The sequence below is a fragment of the Catharus ustulatus genome, chromosome Z (assembly GCF_009819885.2).
Source record: "Catharus ustulatus isolate bCatUst1 chromosome Z, bCatUst1.pri.v2, whole genome shotgun sequence".
Taxonomy (NCBI): Eukaryota; Metazoa; Chordata; class Aves; order Passeriformes; family Turdidae; genus Catharus; species Catharus ustulatus.
The window spans coordinates 9,238,956-9,255,295 of NC_046262.2; the positions used below are offsets into that span (position 1 = coordinate 9,238,956).

At 40.6% G+C, this 16,340-nt stretch overlaps 1 protein-coding gene across 15 annotated transcripts in view; it reads left to right on the plus strand.

Annotated features, from left to right (window-relative positions):
• Positions 1 to 16,340, plus strand: part of UNC13B (unc-13 homolog B) — a 205,960-nt gene that overhangs the window by 138,663 nt on the left and 50,957 nt on the right. For all 15 annotated transcript variants that reach the window (XM_033085072.1, XM_033085076.1, XM_033085073.1 and 12 more), the window contains 6 exons: positions 6,484 to 6,653; positions 7,517 to 7,632; positions 9,432 to 9,595; positions 11,563 to 11,713; positions 12,710 to 12,778; positions 15,007 to 15,096. In XM_033085072.1, coding sequence (XP_032940963.1) covers positions 6,484 to 6,653; positions 7,517 to 7,632; positions 9,432 to 9,595; positions 11,563 to 11,713; positions 12,710 to 12,778; positions 15,007 to 15,096 — 760 coding nt within the window. The remainder of the gene's footprint in view (positions 1 to 6,483; positions 6,654 to 7,516; positions 7,633 to 9,431; positions 9,596 to 11,562; positions 11,714 to 12,709; positions 12,779 to 15,006; positions 15,097 to 16,340) is intronic.

Below are 16,340 nucleotides of genomic sequence, written 5' to 3' on the forward strand. Positions count from 1 at the left end.
AGTAAAGTTTATTAAAAGCAGCTTAAATAAGTTCGGAAATTTTTGTGTCTCTGGTAGCCTATTTTAAATAGGGGGGTTTGTGCTTATTTACAGTGATAGAAAAGTATGTAAATTTCTCTCCCTAAAAATGGCTTTGTTCATCTTCCATATATTTTTCAGGAAAAAAATAATGTGGTAGATTTGACCCAATTGTGAAGTCCAGATTTAGAATCATCTTTTAGAAAAGGCAAGGTTGAAAATGCTTTGGGTTTCCATTATAAGTGCTTTTTAGGTCATTACTAGCCTGTGTAAGTGTAGGCATCTGCTTAGATTAATCACCAGTTCTTGCAGTGTATTCATGTTGCCTGAGCAAGCGATTTGCAGGCTGTTTCTTTCTGAAAATTCTTCCTTTGTATATTTACATCTATAGCTTTAGGAAATAGGTTGTTATGGAGAGACTTTTTTTGTATTTCATCAGCGTTTGAAGACCTTTGAAAACACAAGGTGTTGATTTTTCTGCTCTGTTCAAAGTGTGGCAGGCTTGATGCAGACCCTGCATAGGTGGTGCTTGGCAGCAGGAAGCTTGATGGGGGACTCCAGCCACTGCTACAGCACAATGTTCTGTGAACATGCACTAAGGAAACCCTGCTTCCCTTGGATTTACATCCCCTTCCCTCCTGCAGTAAATCCCAATTTCTTTCTTTTAGTTGTGATGAGCAGGCTTACAGATGTCCTCCTCCATTTACATGTACTTTTCTCCCCTGTGCCCTCAGCCCTCTTTCCTTGCCTTTAGCTCTGGACAGAAGGCAGCATGTGTCCTACCTGCAGCTGGATTCTGAGTTGTCTGTTGTGGTTGGTACATGAGAGCCAGCTGGATTCAGGCTTTCCAGGGACAGCAGCTGGTGTGGATTTCTCTTCTCCATCTAGCTGTCGTTTTTTTGCAAAACCTGTTGGAATGTAGAAGCTTTCATAACAAGGCTGCATAACTCTAGTTTCCTTATGAAGCAGTCCAGTAATATTAGAAGGAAGCTATTTTTGCCATATTCAGTGCAATTAGAACAAGACAGCAATTCCCCATTTAGACATGTTTTAGACACTCAGTGGAAATTACAGGGTTCCTGGAATATTTTTTTTCTGTAAAGGCTGAAGCTGAGCATCCATTTGCATAGGTTACAATAGCAGACAGTGCTTAAGAGGATAAACCTGACCACAGGGCAATTTCAGTTTTAAAGGTAGAGCTTTGGGGTTGTTTGGAGGCTGCTTATTCAGGGAATGCCATAGTCTTTAAAGACTGTGAACACTAAATGTTACTGTTCTTCCTGGCGTAGGTGCAAAATTACGTGTTCATTTTACAGTAATATCCCCTTGAAGTTGTATGGTCTGAGTACAGCTGTGTCTGAAGCTTTGAGTGGTGGGTGTGAAGTCACTCCCTGGAACAGATTACATTGTCACTGAACAGGTTGCAGGAGGCATGTTTATTCTTTCTCACTGCAGGAGAATAACCAAGTTAAAATGAATGCAGGGCCTCATGCTAGCAGACAACCAGTATTTTACTGGGACGTGCAGAACCCTTTGATACACATACCCGTTAATCCTTTGGGATGGTGCTCAACTAACCACTGGCTACTTACCCAAAGGCGTCTGTTTGGTTACACGGTTTTCCTTTTAGCTGCTGAGTGTGTTGTCAAACTCAACATCATTCAATTATCTCTGTGATTATATGTGCTGTTCCAGAGCAGTGTTTTAGAGTTCCCCTTCTGAGATGACTGTGTTTATAACCATTGTAACTCTCCCTACTCAGACTCCCTTCACTCTGTGGCAGAGGCCCTCCAATTTGTCTTGGTTTCTTTAATCTCCCATGTACTGCCAATACTGAAACTGGCTCTCTGATAAAATCTCCCTTGTTTCTCTGCTCAGTTACCAACATGAGACTTAAATCTGAATGCAGACCTGATGCCTCGTGGCAAGCACCAGTTGGAAAGCTGAGTTAATGTAGCTAGTGATGTAAAATGCAGAATCACTTTATCTGCTCTTTGTAGTTAGAACAGCTGCACCATTAATTTGTCAGTTGGTGTTTTAACATTGGGTAACAGCAAATGATTGCACTTGTTCTCCTAAGAAAAGAGCTTCATGCTAGTAAGAAGTGAAAACTCATTTCTTTGTTCTTAGACAGCAACAGCAGGCTCTCAGGGCATATTATTGTGCTGTAGTGCTTAACTTATAAAGTACTGAGGATTTTCTTTCATTCTGTTTCCACTCTGATTTTGCCTTCAGTGTTTTCTCCACTGTCCTTTTTTCTTCCTAAAAGAGGAGTGTTGTCATAATTTAAAAATAAGCCTCTTCTGAGAAGTTCTTTGCCTTCCATTCCTGCTGCAGTTGGCCACAGCTGAGCTGCCAATTGCACCCTGCAATGTTTTGACACTTCATTTGAACCACACGCGAATCCTCTGGGTTTTTCAGCTGCACCATTTGCCCAAACAACGTTTTTCTGCTCCCCCTGTGTATGTTTATTGGTCTTTCTCATACTGGTTGCTACAGCTACTCCTTCCTTTCTAATTTTCCACAAAATCACTTCTTTTTCTTAGGCTTTGCTCCTCGGAAGCAGAGCTATACTCCTCAAATGATCACAGGTCCTAAAATCTTGCTGATCTGTTATCTCCTTTGCGTTTTCCTGCCTCCTGTACTCTCATCCATTATTTCTGCAAGAAGCTCTGCACTTTCTTTCTTTTTCTTTCTCTACCATTGTACGAAATGTCCCCTGGACTGTGGAACTTTACAGGCCCTTCCTGAGAACTGTGTCAGCAGAAAGGAAACTGCTCACAGAGTATTGGACACACAGACATTCACTAGACCCTTTGAACCATAAATATTTTTGGTTCAATACAAAAAAACCCAAAAATGCAATAAAACTATTCAATTCTGGGCTTGACTGACCTACTTTAAAATCTGGAAAATGTTGCTTCCTTTGGTCCTTTACTTTCCTTGTCCTTAAATCTACGTGTTGTGTTTTGTCTTTATTAGCCTGTTAGCTCTACAGGGTAAAATTACCAAATTCAGCACAAATGTTGTTGGAGGTTTTGGTTCAAACAATGAATCATTGGTTCAGAAGTAGTACTCTGTGCATTTTTGGACACTTCTTCTTTTCCTTTTTCTCCACATTTTGAAGGAGATGAGGCACAGGAGATCTGTCCCAGATCCCTGACATCATCCAAGCCCATCTGACCCAGCCTTTACACATGGGCAGAGATCTCAGAACTAAGAACACTTCCTCCAAATTTTTTTAGAAGTTCGAGCTACATTGGAAGGATACAAATTGCTAACTTCGTTGTGGGAGGAACTATAGTGTAAATTCAACAGTTGCTTCTTCTGTTTAGCCACCAATATACTAATTACTGTGTGTGTGGGCATGTCACTGTGTGAGCAGACCAGAATTAACCACAGCTTCGTGTGCTCTCGTGCTTCCCCTCAGCTGGGCATGGGAAGAGACCCAAATATTGACAGTGTAGGGGACGTGTGTGGGTGCTGGGGCTTTGGTGCTGTGTAAGACTAAAGGGGAATGTGGCAAAATAAATGGAGTTAGAGAGTGGGATAGTGAGCAAGTCAGCAGAACTAAACTCAGCTGCTTCCAGTGCAGCAACGACTGGCTTCAGGGAGAAAATCTTAATGGAAAAAAACCCTGATCTTAGTTTTTCTTTTAGCTCTTATATGCTGTTTCTGGAAAATGTTACTTCATTTGGTAGCTTGAAGTGTAAAAGTAAGTTCTTTTATAAAAATGGCACCACTCCAAACACTGAGACAATATGGATAAAAATAAAGTGTCTGTGCCATGTACATAGCAAACCTGATTTTCAGTCTCTTGCTCTCTGAAATGAATCTGAAAGAATTCGGTAATTTCTTCCTTTTGGTGGGGTCACAGAATGTTTCTTTTCTCTGCATCCTCTTTGGAAAAGCTGTTGGAGCTCAGCTGTGGGAGGGTGGACAGACACATGTGTGCACACGGTGAAATCAAGCTTCATAAAAACATAGCAAGATGTGGGGCAGGAATCTTGAGAAATGTGCCAACTCCTATATTAATGAGGGAGAGAGTTTTTAGCAGCAGAACTTGTTAGCCAGAAACTTATGGAGTCGTGTCACTGTCACAAATTGGAAGCTGTTTCTCTTAACTACAAAATTCTTACCATCAGCAAGTCCAAGTCTTCTAGTGTTCATGATTCTGTTTTGGGGTGATCACTGAGAAGTGAACTGGTTTTGACACAACTGTGTTGCTTCACCAAATCAAGAACTGGGGTTCTACAGACTTAGATATTTTATGATAATCCACCAGCTCAAGGCTTTCAGCTGCAGTGGGCAAGTGATAAAGCTCACTCACTGGCATGGGACCAGCACAAAGAAAGCAAGTTGAGCAGTCTCTTGAAAACAACAAAGAAAGGTGTGGTAAAATAGAAGCTTTAGTAGCTAAGTAAATGTTATCAGAAGGCTTCCTTGTAGGATGTTGCAGTGAGTGAGATGATGCTGCTATCTTTGAGTGAAGGATGATAACCAGCCACCTCAGGAGTGGGGGATGATGTGTGTGGGACTGCTTAAGTAAGATTTAGATTTGAACAGTGAATGTTTTCCTTAAGGAAAGACCATTGGAAGCAAAGAAAGGAGACCTAAGTGGTCCTAGCAAGGAGCTGTCAGCCAGAGGGTGATGTCTGAAGAAGTCAGGAGTTAACTTACTGATGCTTGGTAAATGGCCCTGTGTGCCAGTTGTGTTTTGTGGCACCTGTGCATTTCTGGACACTGAACCTCTGCAATACTGCCAGGCTGTACAGCAGTGCACCGTGTCAGGAACAGAGGATTCCTTTTACATGCTTAGGCTGTATTGCTGGCAGACATGGCAAAGCACTCAGATAAATTTGAGAGCTACAAAAGGCAGCAATTCCAGCCATTTCCTGCTTGTGAACACTTGTTTGAATGGTTTCGTTGGGAAAACATTATTGAAATAAAGGAGGAGGGAGAGGAGAGTGAAGATGGGAGATAAACATTGAACCTCTTTTATTCTGAACTCTAAATACAGATTGATTGCCCAGCAAAGACAGGGAGCAGCCATGTGTTCTGCCTGTGATTTGAGCGGCATGGAATTGCCTCTAACCTGGTCTATATAATTCCCAGTTATTCCTCTCTACTGGAAAAATCAGTAGGAGTTGCATGGATGTCTGTTAAATGTTGTCCTGAATCACAATGGTGGCAATAAAAGCCCAAATGGTTTCTTGGCAGAGAGCATGCTCATAACCAGCCACTGCCACATCCTATTGACCAGGCTTAGCAGAGCTCTTCTGACCCATTTCTTCTTTCTCCCTGTTGCTTAGCAACAGATGCAGCATGTTAATGTTAAAAAGGCTGGAAAACAGGCCTTCAGCAGCCGTTGCCTGTTTTCATAGGTTTTATTTGCTTGAGGGTAGACATTTGTAGTGGTTATGGTGAGTAATCACCCTTGTCATGGTCTCATATGAGCATTCAAATTGCTTTATTGCATGCTCTGTAAATGAGCAGAGCTGTTATAATACAGTTCTACCCACTTCTGACATCCAAAAGCCTGTTTGGATCTACAAAAGGTATCTGAAACACCTGAAAAAGAGGGAGATTCTGTAAATCCTGTCTGTGCATTAAACTGGAGGGTGCTGATTCATCAAACAGTAAACTGCTTCTTTTAATGGAAGTGTCCTTATTGATCTGCCCAGAGCACAAAGTATCTAAGCTGTGAATAATAGGCAGAATCAATTACAGTAATTAAATACCAATGCTGTAACTACTGTATCACACCCGTTCCCCTCAGGCAATGTGGTGTATAATCTGATTGTAATGTGTTATGCATTAATACACTACAACTTTGTGACTGTCTTCAAGTAAGAGATTTACCTCCACCTGAGCTATTTATCCTTTGTTAGAAACCAGCACAAAGTTTGTTTGTCACAGGTCTGTGCTGTGCCAACCTAGAGCTGCTTAAAGACAGGTAGCCCTTACAGGAGGGCTGTACAGGAGGTCATTGATGGAGAGAGCTGTTGAAACCAGTTAGATGCTGATTGTCATTTTTGGTGGGGGTGTATGCTAGCATTAACCAGCCTGGCTATCCCCAGGTTTCTGTGGGCTTTACAGCAGAACTGACAGCTCTAACAAGAATTCCCAAGTTCTGTGACCTGCTGCCAAGAGTGAGAACAAGCAGCAGAGCCACAGCCACCTGGGAAGTCAGAAATTGGTAGCTGAGGTCAGGGCAGGGTGATTCATTCAGCATGCATTTGGAATGCAGTATCTGCCATGTCACAGGAGCATTTAGAGAGCACCAACAAGTTGTTGTGTGGTTCATTTCAGACACTCCATTTTTGAATAAATGTGCATTGTTTACACTTTGCTAATACATCTCTCTGATGCTGGAGGAGTGGGTCAAGAGGAGTACAGAGCACATAGCAAATAAATGCTGGCTGCATTGTGCACTCTTTAAATTACATTTTCTCTTGTTTGCAGTGAGTGCCATAATTCCTCTGACCGGATCAAGGTGCGAGTGTGGGATGAAGATGATGACATCAAGTCTCGTGTCAAGCAGAGGCTGAAACGCGAGTCAGATGATTTCCTGGGGCAAACAATCATTGAAGTTCGCACTCTGAGCGGGGAAATGGATGTGTGGTACAACCTTGGTGAGCAGGGCCTTGGGACTGAAAACGTGTCATGTTGGTTTGGGAATGTTTGAGAGCACTTGGATGCATGTGGACAATTTGCAAGAAAGGGAAAGAAAGTTTACATGGTTTCAAGGGCATATGATGTTGCTGCAGAGCAGCTGCAAAGCTGATCCGAGTTGAAACGGTGTGCAATGTGTCAGAAGGTTGATTTTTTTCTCTGTCAGCCATTGAAAAGTACAATGGGAGAAATGCTCAGAGCAAGACTCTATTCCACCTCTGCTAGAGACATGCTGTCCTGCATTCCTTTTTTTGGTGTCAACACAAATGTTTTACCAGTCTGTAAGAACATCAGGTGCATTGCACTGAGCTGGCAAGTTGTTGAGAACTTTTCCAGTGACTATTGTAGAAAGTACCAGCAAGCAACCAGACGGTGCTGAGTTGACAGGCATTGTGGACCTGTCATCTCCTAGGAGATCCAAAACCTTCTTCCACCAGTTCCTGGGAGTTCAGGGCTGTGGTGAAGTTAGGGGAAAATTCCACATCAGTCAGCCCTATTCTCAGAAAAGGAATCTGTCCTTGGTGGTTCTAGTTCAGCTGGCTGAATCCAAGACCCTGTAGCACATTTACTGGCAAAAAGGCTGTCTTATGTCTAAAAATGTACATAGTTCTAATTAGATGTGTCATATTGAGGGTGTATCATGGCAGTTGTTTTGTTGATACCTACTTAGTATTATTCAATGATTTGAAATAAAAGAAAAAGTTTTCTCTCTGGTGACTCAGCCTGAGATTCCAGCAGTTTCTTTTGCCAGTGTTGTCACCCTGAGATGACTGTGCTCTGATCATGAACAGTGCTTATAATGGCTGATGGTTTTGCCTTCTAGAGAAGCGAACAGATAAGTCTGCAGTGTCTGGGGCTATTCGCCTGCAAATCAGTGTGGAGATCAAAGGCGAGGAGAAAGTGGCTCCATATCATGTTCAGTACACTTGCCTTCATGAGGTAAGAAGTGGGAACGTCTATTCATTCTGACTATTGAAAAAGCAGTTTTCTGACCTTTATTTCCTTGAAATGTTCCTCCGTGCCATAGGTGAGCTTTCTTTTCGCTCGTAAGACACTGAATCATCAAACCCACATTTGTCAAGGAGGCAAAGGCAGCTTTAAGCTGTCTCTGCCACACTGGAGACTGGCTGGCTCAGTCTGTCCCACTGTCACAGCTGTGCTACTGTCAGGCGGAAATCAGACTTTGGCTCCACTCAGAGCCTATGATGAGTTTAAGATGGAGAAACCTCTGAATTTTCTTGAGTGATTTTCTTGTACCTCCTTCTTTAGAGGAAGCATACTAAAATGCATTATGAGTAAATTCTGATTGAGAAGGGAGTCTCTGTCTTGGGCTGTTGAGTGATTCAGGTATTAGTGGTATAAATTCTTTTGTGCTGCTGCAATGATGTCTCGTTACGAAAAACTGATGGGGAACAGAAGATTAGGCTGAGGTTTTTCAGTACTGACCTGTCTCAGGATGGACTGAGATCGACAGGCGGTACTGCAGAAGTTGGGAGAAATCCAAAGAAGACCTGTGAGAAAGACTAAAGGGAAAACCCTGTCTTGGAGAGATGCTCAGTCTATCTGTGTCAAAGAAAAGGCACGCAGCAGGGTCAGTCTCAAAAGTGCTTGAATAAGGAACAGTAGTCAGAGCCCTGTATACAAGAATATCCTGAGGTCAGTGAGGGTTAAGCATAGAGAAAGACAGTTGTATCACAGAGAGGAATGTTCATCTACAGGAACAGATATTTATCCAGACACTGAGCTGGATGAGCCTTCTGGTGTCTTCTGGCCTTACTAAGGACCTCTCTGTATGATAAATACAAAGCTCAGTAATTAGGCTTCTTTCAGTAGGCAATGTCCTTCTGTACATATTTATTGACTATTTTTTTTATTTCGGTGATGGCTACTATGTGGTAAGCTGTTTTGGTTTTGTCCTTTGAACATGCATGATCACTTGCTGCTTCTTTTTTTTTTTTGCAAATAGGTATCTTCTTAACTATCACCTTTTGTTCTTTTGTGTGTTCTAAAATGACGATGATTTGCAGCAAGAATAATATAATCAGGAAAAATAGTACTGTAAAACAGAGTCCTCTAGCTACTAATGAGATCATTAGGCTTTTGCATTGCTTACTGTAGGGAGCCAGCTGTCTGAAAGGCTGATGAATCTGTAAGTGACATGAATTTGAGGATTACTGAGAAACCCACTGAGCTGAATGTGCAATTTCTGCATAGCAATGATAGCTGAAAACTTGCACTAGATAAAGTGAAAGGTTATGTTGAATGATAATGCAAGTTGTCTAGTTGTTAGTGGTGATCTTAGGGGTATCCTTTTCAGGAAAAGAAATGTTTGGACTGTTCTGTATAATAACAATTGCAATGCTGATACAGAACTGTTAATGTCAGCTAGTTCAATATCTTGTCCATTTTAAGGCATCTTCATTCTGGGGACAGAAATGCATAGGTTTCTGGAAAACTAATTAGAGTGTTGTTTCAGTGCACTGAAGCACTCTTCTGCATCATTCACATTGTCTACTGGGTAAGGTTATAGGTATGCATGTGAAAAATTCAGCTATGAGATTCTTTCAAGAAGAAAAGAAGGTAAAAGCAGACAGTGCAGAGTGGGCAGGGAGAAAAAAAGAGAAGGAGAACAAAGAAATTTGTGTTAGTGCCACCACGTCAGCAGTTCCACACTCTTCATGAATCTTACTTGGCTTCAGCAGCCTCACATACAGACTTGTTCCTGTTTTGTTTTTCAGAACCTCTTTCACCATCTCACAGATGTGCAAGGGAATGGGGTGGTGAAGATCCCTGATGCCAAAGGAGATGATGCATGGAAGGTGTATTTTGATGAGACAGCCCAAGAGATCGTGGATGAATTTGCAATGCGTTATGGCATTGAGTCAATATACCAGGCCATGACGTAAGATGCATTTCCTTTGTTCTTTAGAGCAGATAATTAGTATAACTAATAGATGTAACTCACTCTTTAGCAGATTAAGTGTATTGGTAATGGAAAGCTTGGCAGGGACAGCTTCTTATGGCGCTTACTGTGAATGGGAAGAGACTTCCTGTCTTTGCATCACTGGTGTCCTCAAAGTCTAGAAATTATTGTCTGCCATTTCTGTTCTGAGATTCTCAAATTTCTGTTTGAGAGCTCTTCTGTTAAAAAGGTGCTGCTCAAGGTTTCCAATGAAGATTTCTGATGATATAGGAAGGGATGAGGTTTTGTGGAAGCATTTGTCCTATATGTCTGTTGTGGCAAAGTGTTACAGTCCTTTGAAGTGACTAATTTTCCAGTTGCTGCTGAAAGCACTTACAGAAAGTTTGAGTAATGGTGCCACTGATTTGTCCTTTTTGGAGCTAGGCTTATGCAGTTCTGTATCTTCAAAGAGCCTTTTCGTTGTCACTATACTTTTACTTGGATTTGGGATTAGTCTTTCTTAAAGACTAGTCTTGCTATGCTTAGCGCATTTCTTATTTCAAATGTAATATAAAATGTGGCAGACAAAAGTGAACTTTTTTGCATTAGAAGCTGAAAGTTTTAGGTTATGAGTCCTTAGATGAGTTATGAACTATACTTATGTCACCTTGCAAGCAGCTTTTCTGCCTATTGGTTTAAGCCAAAATAGAAAAGAACTGACAAGTTTCTCTGGAGATCTAGTGACTGCTTGTACCAGGGCTAACTTGAAAGTTGGACTGGGCTGCCCAGGGATGTGAAAAATTTCCAAGGATGAAGGTCGACCACCCTTGCTTTTTAGATCCCCACTCTTCACAGCTTCTCAAAGCTGAGCAAAGCCATTTCATGTGCTTATATTTACCCAGTGCCTAAATGACCATTTGGTACATGTCATATAACAAGCATGATTTTAAACTTGAAGAAGTGAGATTCAGGATAGATAAAAGGACGAAGTCTTTTAGAGGGAGCATGGTGAAACAGGCTGCCTGGAGAGGTGGTAGATGTTCTATCCCGCGAAGTGTTAAAGGTAATGTTGAATGCGATTTTGAGCAACATGTTGTGGTTGAAGAGTCCCTGATCACTGCAGAGGTTGGACTAGATGACCTTTAAAGGTCCCCTCCAACCCAAACTATTCTGTGATTCTATGAGCCCTTCAGGGAGAAAGTTACATTTGGAAAGCAGTTCCCAGAACTAATCTGGGAACTCAGTGAGTATTTCTGCATAAAAATGGCCCATCTCTTTTGCCTCCTGGAATGAACTTTACTTGCCATTTCCCATGATAGAAGACCTCTTAAGCTCTGATTTAATTTTTTTTTTTAGGTCTAACAGATTTTTAAATTTTTTTGAAATCATTTCACAAGCCTGGATGCTCCTAGCATAATTTTGAGATTTCCTGGAGGAGGATTCCTTGCATTTAATGAGAGAATGGGAAAATGCAAATCAGTGTGCACTCTTCTTGCAGACTGAATGGGTTAGCCATAGGGAATCACATATCAGTGCGGCGCAGAAATACTAGTGTGTGCTCTCACTGGACATTAATGCTTTCCAGCTGCTGCTGCCTCATGACATCTCAGAACCTAGGTCTGCCTCAAGCAGCAGCAAATCATGTCCATTTCCTTGTATCAGGCTTGGTTCTAGGAATTGGCATAAGGACCCAGGGCATTACTAAGTCAATTGCTGCCGGGAACAAATGGTAGAGAAGCTGTTTTATGATCTGGAAATGACTGCAGTGAAGGGATTTTTCTTTGTTTTGAGCTGTTGTCTAGATGGCATCTTTCTGAATAAAAACTCTGAGATGTTAGAGTTCTATAAAGTGATGAAACATAACTTCCATCTGTTCACGGTGCCCGCCAGCAAAAGGGTCCATTACTGGGATAAAGTCAAACGGCACCAAAGAGACCAGAATGACTTACATCACTGTCCTTTTGCAGGCATTTTGCATGTCTCTCCTCTAAATACATGTGCCCAGGCGTGCCAGCTGTGATGAGCACCTTACTTGCCAATATCAATGCTTATTATGCACACACCACTGCCTCCACAAATGTGTCTGCTTCGGACCGCTTTGCAGCCTCCAATTTTGGGGTAGGTTTGTGTGTTTGATGATGTTGCAATTGGACTTCTTAAATTTGCCTAAAGTGCTTCCACCCTTCAGTAAATAAATTGTTCTGTTTAAGGAACATTAAATTTGTGAGGAGTTGGAAGCAGTGAAACTCTTTTACACCAGACGAAGAGCATGGGTTTATTGTCTTCATCATCACACATTTCAGATATCACTCAGTGTAACGCATTGTGATGTTTGTTTTTTGTGTGTTCACATTACAATGGAGCACAGATGGTATGGAATGAGCAAACAATACTAACTCTGCATGTTGGTGCTGCTGGTAAAATATACTGTGTGATCTGGTAATTTCAGAATTTTGTTTTTGAAAACAGGAAATGCTTTAAGGAAAAAGAAGCACCAATGACAAAAGAAGTCTTATCCCCTTAGTGGTTGACATATTTTGTGTATAACTTGTGGAGTTGAGCATGTTGTAAAAGTATTTGAAAGAGCTTATGCTTCCCATCAGATTGAGAAATTATTAATAGATTGAGGAGATGTTCACAATGCCAAATCAGAATTCAGTGGAGAGACCTGACCTCAAGAAGTTATGTCACAAGAAGTCTATAGTATTTGTCACTTATCTAGATAAGATCATAGAGCGGTATCATTGCTCTGAAACAGACCCTTTTCTCCCTGTAATTTATTCATCTCTGAATAAATATTTTCTCTCAAATGCAAGTTTGGTGTAAATTTCAGACGGAAAGTCAGAATGGTTTCTGTTCTGTCTCCACTTCAGAGTGGTTATGGAGTGTTTTTTCTGACAATTCTGCTGTTTCACAGACTTCAGAAATAATTACAGTTTAAAAGTAAATCCAAGAATTGAAAGAAAATATTGTTAGCACAATGCTATGTATCCACACTGCTTTCTCCTGCTCTTATGAGATCTGACACCATTACCTGATATTTTGCTGTTTACTCTGAACATGGATTGGACAGTGGTGATATGTGAATGTTTATTGGTGTTTTCTGCTCAACAGAAAGAACGATTTGTAAAGCTTCTGGATCAGCTTCATAATTCACTTCGGATTGATCTCTCAATGTACAGGGTGAGTGGGAATAAACAGAAACCTTTCAGGTATTGTGGTGGGCAGAAGGGAAACACACCATTTGGATTTCTCTTACATTTCTAAGTTCTTGCATAGCTTGTGTCTTAAGGAATTGTCATGACAAGCTTGTTGCTCTAATGTACTGTTTCGTTTTCCTCATGAATAGAACTTAGACCTTGTTTTTTTCTTCCATTGTCATTTCCCCAAGACTTCTGAAATAATTTGAGCATTGTGAACTGTGCTCATCTGTGATACTTTCCTGGAAGTTTCCAATCCAAGTTGGATTGGATTAAATAATTTGGATTACTCTTATCAGCTACTCTGAGTATCAGTTAGAAAGGGAAAATAGACTTGCTCTCCCCTACTATGAGAGAAATATTTTAGAGGACCATGTTGTCACTTATTTTAGGTTTGGCGAACTTGAATCACCATGTATGGTCAGGTTTCAGATCCCCCCACTTCAGCAGATTGTGAAGAGATGAGTTTCAGATGTTGGCATTAGTCCAATAGGCTTCATAAACCCTCCACTTTGTTTCTTTACTCCTCCTGAGTCAATATTGTCTTATCATGTATCTTAGCTGGTTTTTTTCCCTGAAATTCCTTGCTACCTTATTTCAATCAGTGACTAATTCCTTGAAAATTTTGAAAATGGTGGCAAAATGTGAGCTTTGATTTTATTTACTATCCACTTCATATTTTAGCATTTTCCTGAAACATGGAAAAACATATAGAGGAGGGAAACACAAGCAGATTAATAGAAGTGCATTAGGAAGACAAAACAAAAAGGAAAAGGGGCAAGGTGCAAAAGAAGATAAAAGGAATATTGTGTGAAGAGCTGTTCTAAAGCTACATTACTAGAAAGAGAAGGTCTAAGTAGAGCAAACTGATCCACACAGTAGCAGAGAGAAAATTATCAACCCATGACAATAGGAATCTGTAGCAGTGCTGCCTTTTGTGTTTCTTGGTGTTCAGTAAAAGCTGCTTTTTGGTAGCTAATGCAACTGAAATGTGCACAAACAAGTAAGATCTTACATAAAGGACCAGGAAGGATTTGTGTCTTTTAAATAATTTGTGTAATTTAAATAATATAATTGCCATTATATTTAGAGAAATGGCTGAAGCATTATGGGAGCATTTAGTAATTATTTTAAGACCCCTAAGGGGCAGGTTAAATTCTGAAAGAAAAGGTGTCAGTTTGCAACTTTCCAGACAGGAGATGGCAATTTATATTCATCAAATGGTTTGTATTCAGGTCATGACCCATGGAAGTCTTTGAATTTGATAATTCCAGAGAACCCATGTGTGGACAGCTTAACTCTTAAAAGGAGAGTTATCTCTGAAGGGCCATCTACAAATGACTGCAAAGAGCATCAAATTGCATGCAGTACTTAGCTGAACTGCAGTAATACTCAATTACTACTGTCAAGAGACAGCATATTTTTCTGCAAGTCCTCAGTAAAAAGTGAAAGTTGTTCCCATCTGCTCTTTTCACCTTCATATCTAATAATTTTTGAATGTGCAGAGGTGAAGAGAAGATTTCCCCTGCTGTTCTACTTGCAGCAAAACCAATCACATCAGCTTGAATGTAAGAACATGCTGAGGAACAGGAATGCTGTTAAAGGACACAGGTCCACAGGAGACGGTGGGAATGTAGGAAAGGGCACAGTACTTGAGGTTAGAAAGGGAAGAGTTCTGTCCAAGAAGCAAAGTTATCTGCATTCTTCATATGTATTTACATTTGGCATCTCACAGGGTCCTGGCTAGTTCCAGCACTGTCTTATGGGAACAATGCTAATTTTTCTTCTTGGTCTTGTTTATTTCTCTGGAGAGATGTTGAATATACCACACCCCTTGGTATCTCAGAAGAGAAGCCAGAAATCCAAGCATTGAGTGCAGAATGGAAAGGGCTCACATAACCTCAGGCAAAAGGCCAGGGCTGCCAGTGGTGAAGCTGTTCCCTGCCTGCTCCTTCTACAGCCAAGGAGAGAATTCCTGCCACCTAGGGCTGTCAGTCTCCTGGCATCCGCAGACTTTACAGAAGCTATTTAATTAAGCAAACAGATAAGCTTCTGCAGCAAAAAGGCCTTATTTATTGAGCATTGTTTTGACTGGTACAAGCTTCTTGAGCAGGAAATGTTTCCAAGACAGTTTCCTTATTTAGCACATGCTTGAAGCCTTGCATGGATCTGACTGTGCTTTCCAACAGGATTTCCCTTTTCTGTCAACAGAATAACTTCCCAGCCAGCAGCCGTGAAAGGCTGCAGGACCTGAAGTCTACAGTGGATTTGCTGACCAGCATCACTTTTTTCAGGATGAAGGTAGGGATATGGGTGGGGATGGGAATGGCATCTCTACATTTTTCCCCCAGGAGTTGATTTCCCATTTTCAAACCATTGTTTAATGCTCTTGTGCTTTAGACACTTAAGGCAAATGGAAATAATCTGTTGACCATGTATAAACATCCACATTTTGCCTTTACTTCTGTATTTTGCATTATGACGATGTAAATTGCTTTTCCCCTATTATTCTTCAGTCATGAAGATGGCACAACCCTCCCCCACCCTCCCCTCGCAAAAAAAAAGAAAAAGAAAAAAGGAAAAAAAGTGGAGGTGGAAGAATAAAGGAAATTGTCTAGTTTTACGAAGATAATTTGCTTTTTTAATAACAGTAGGAAGGTCTAGTAAATATTTTAGAGTTTCTCTTGTGGAAGATGAGATACTAAAATGGGATATTATCTCTCAGTAGAGATCCAGGAGGGTTGTTATGAATGCTAATATGCTGGTTTCGTAGTGAAGTTTATTGTCCTAGCAGTGTGTAATGAGATTATTTTATATTCCTGATTTTTGGATTCTAAACTTTTTAAAAAGATTACAACCTATTAGTGTTGGTTAGTATGCGTCACTTAAAAATTTTTATCTTATCAAAAAGCAAATGAGTAATTTGAGATACTTCAGGAAGTGCTTAAAATTTTACTCCTAAGCCCCAGTGTAAATGATGATTGAGAACTTTATTTTAAGAGTATTCATTCAGACAGTCTGTCTGTGTTGGAATCTTGATTTATAGAAATACTCCAAAAAGTTTAGAGGTATTGAAAATATCAGAATTGTCAGGTTATAGTTCTGTTTGCAGGGTGACAATTACCTCTCTGTTTAACCGTCTGTACCCCTGCAGCATTTTTATAAAAAAATGTAACAATTAAATAATGAAAACAGCTGCAGTTGCAAGAGGAGAAGGTGTATCAGTTGGCATGTCCCTAAGGATTCTGGTTGCTTTAAAATTCAATAAAGCTTGTGATGAACGATGTACTTAATGGAAGTTTTTTGTATTTAAAGGCATATGAGTGGTCTTCGGCAGGACTTTCCAGATCACATTTAAACTGCTCTGCTGGTCTGTTGCACATTCTTCCAATGCTGGGGATGATTGCCTACAGGCTTTGTAACAAAGTCCTATAAATTCAGCAGAAATTGTGTGTTTGGCTCAGATTATACACATATCGAGCCACATGATCTGTCTGTTCTGGGGAATCTTCCTTGGCACATCAAGATCCCTTTTAAGCCTCAAA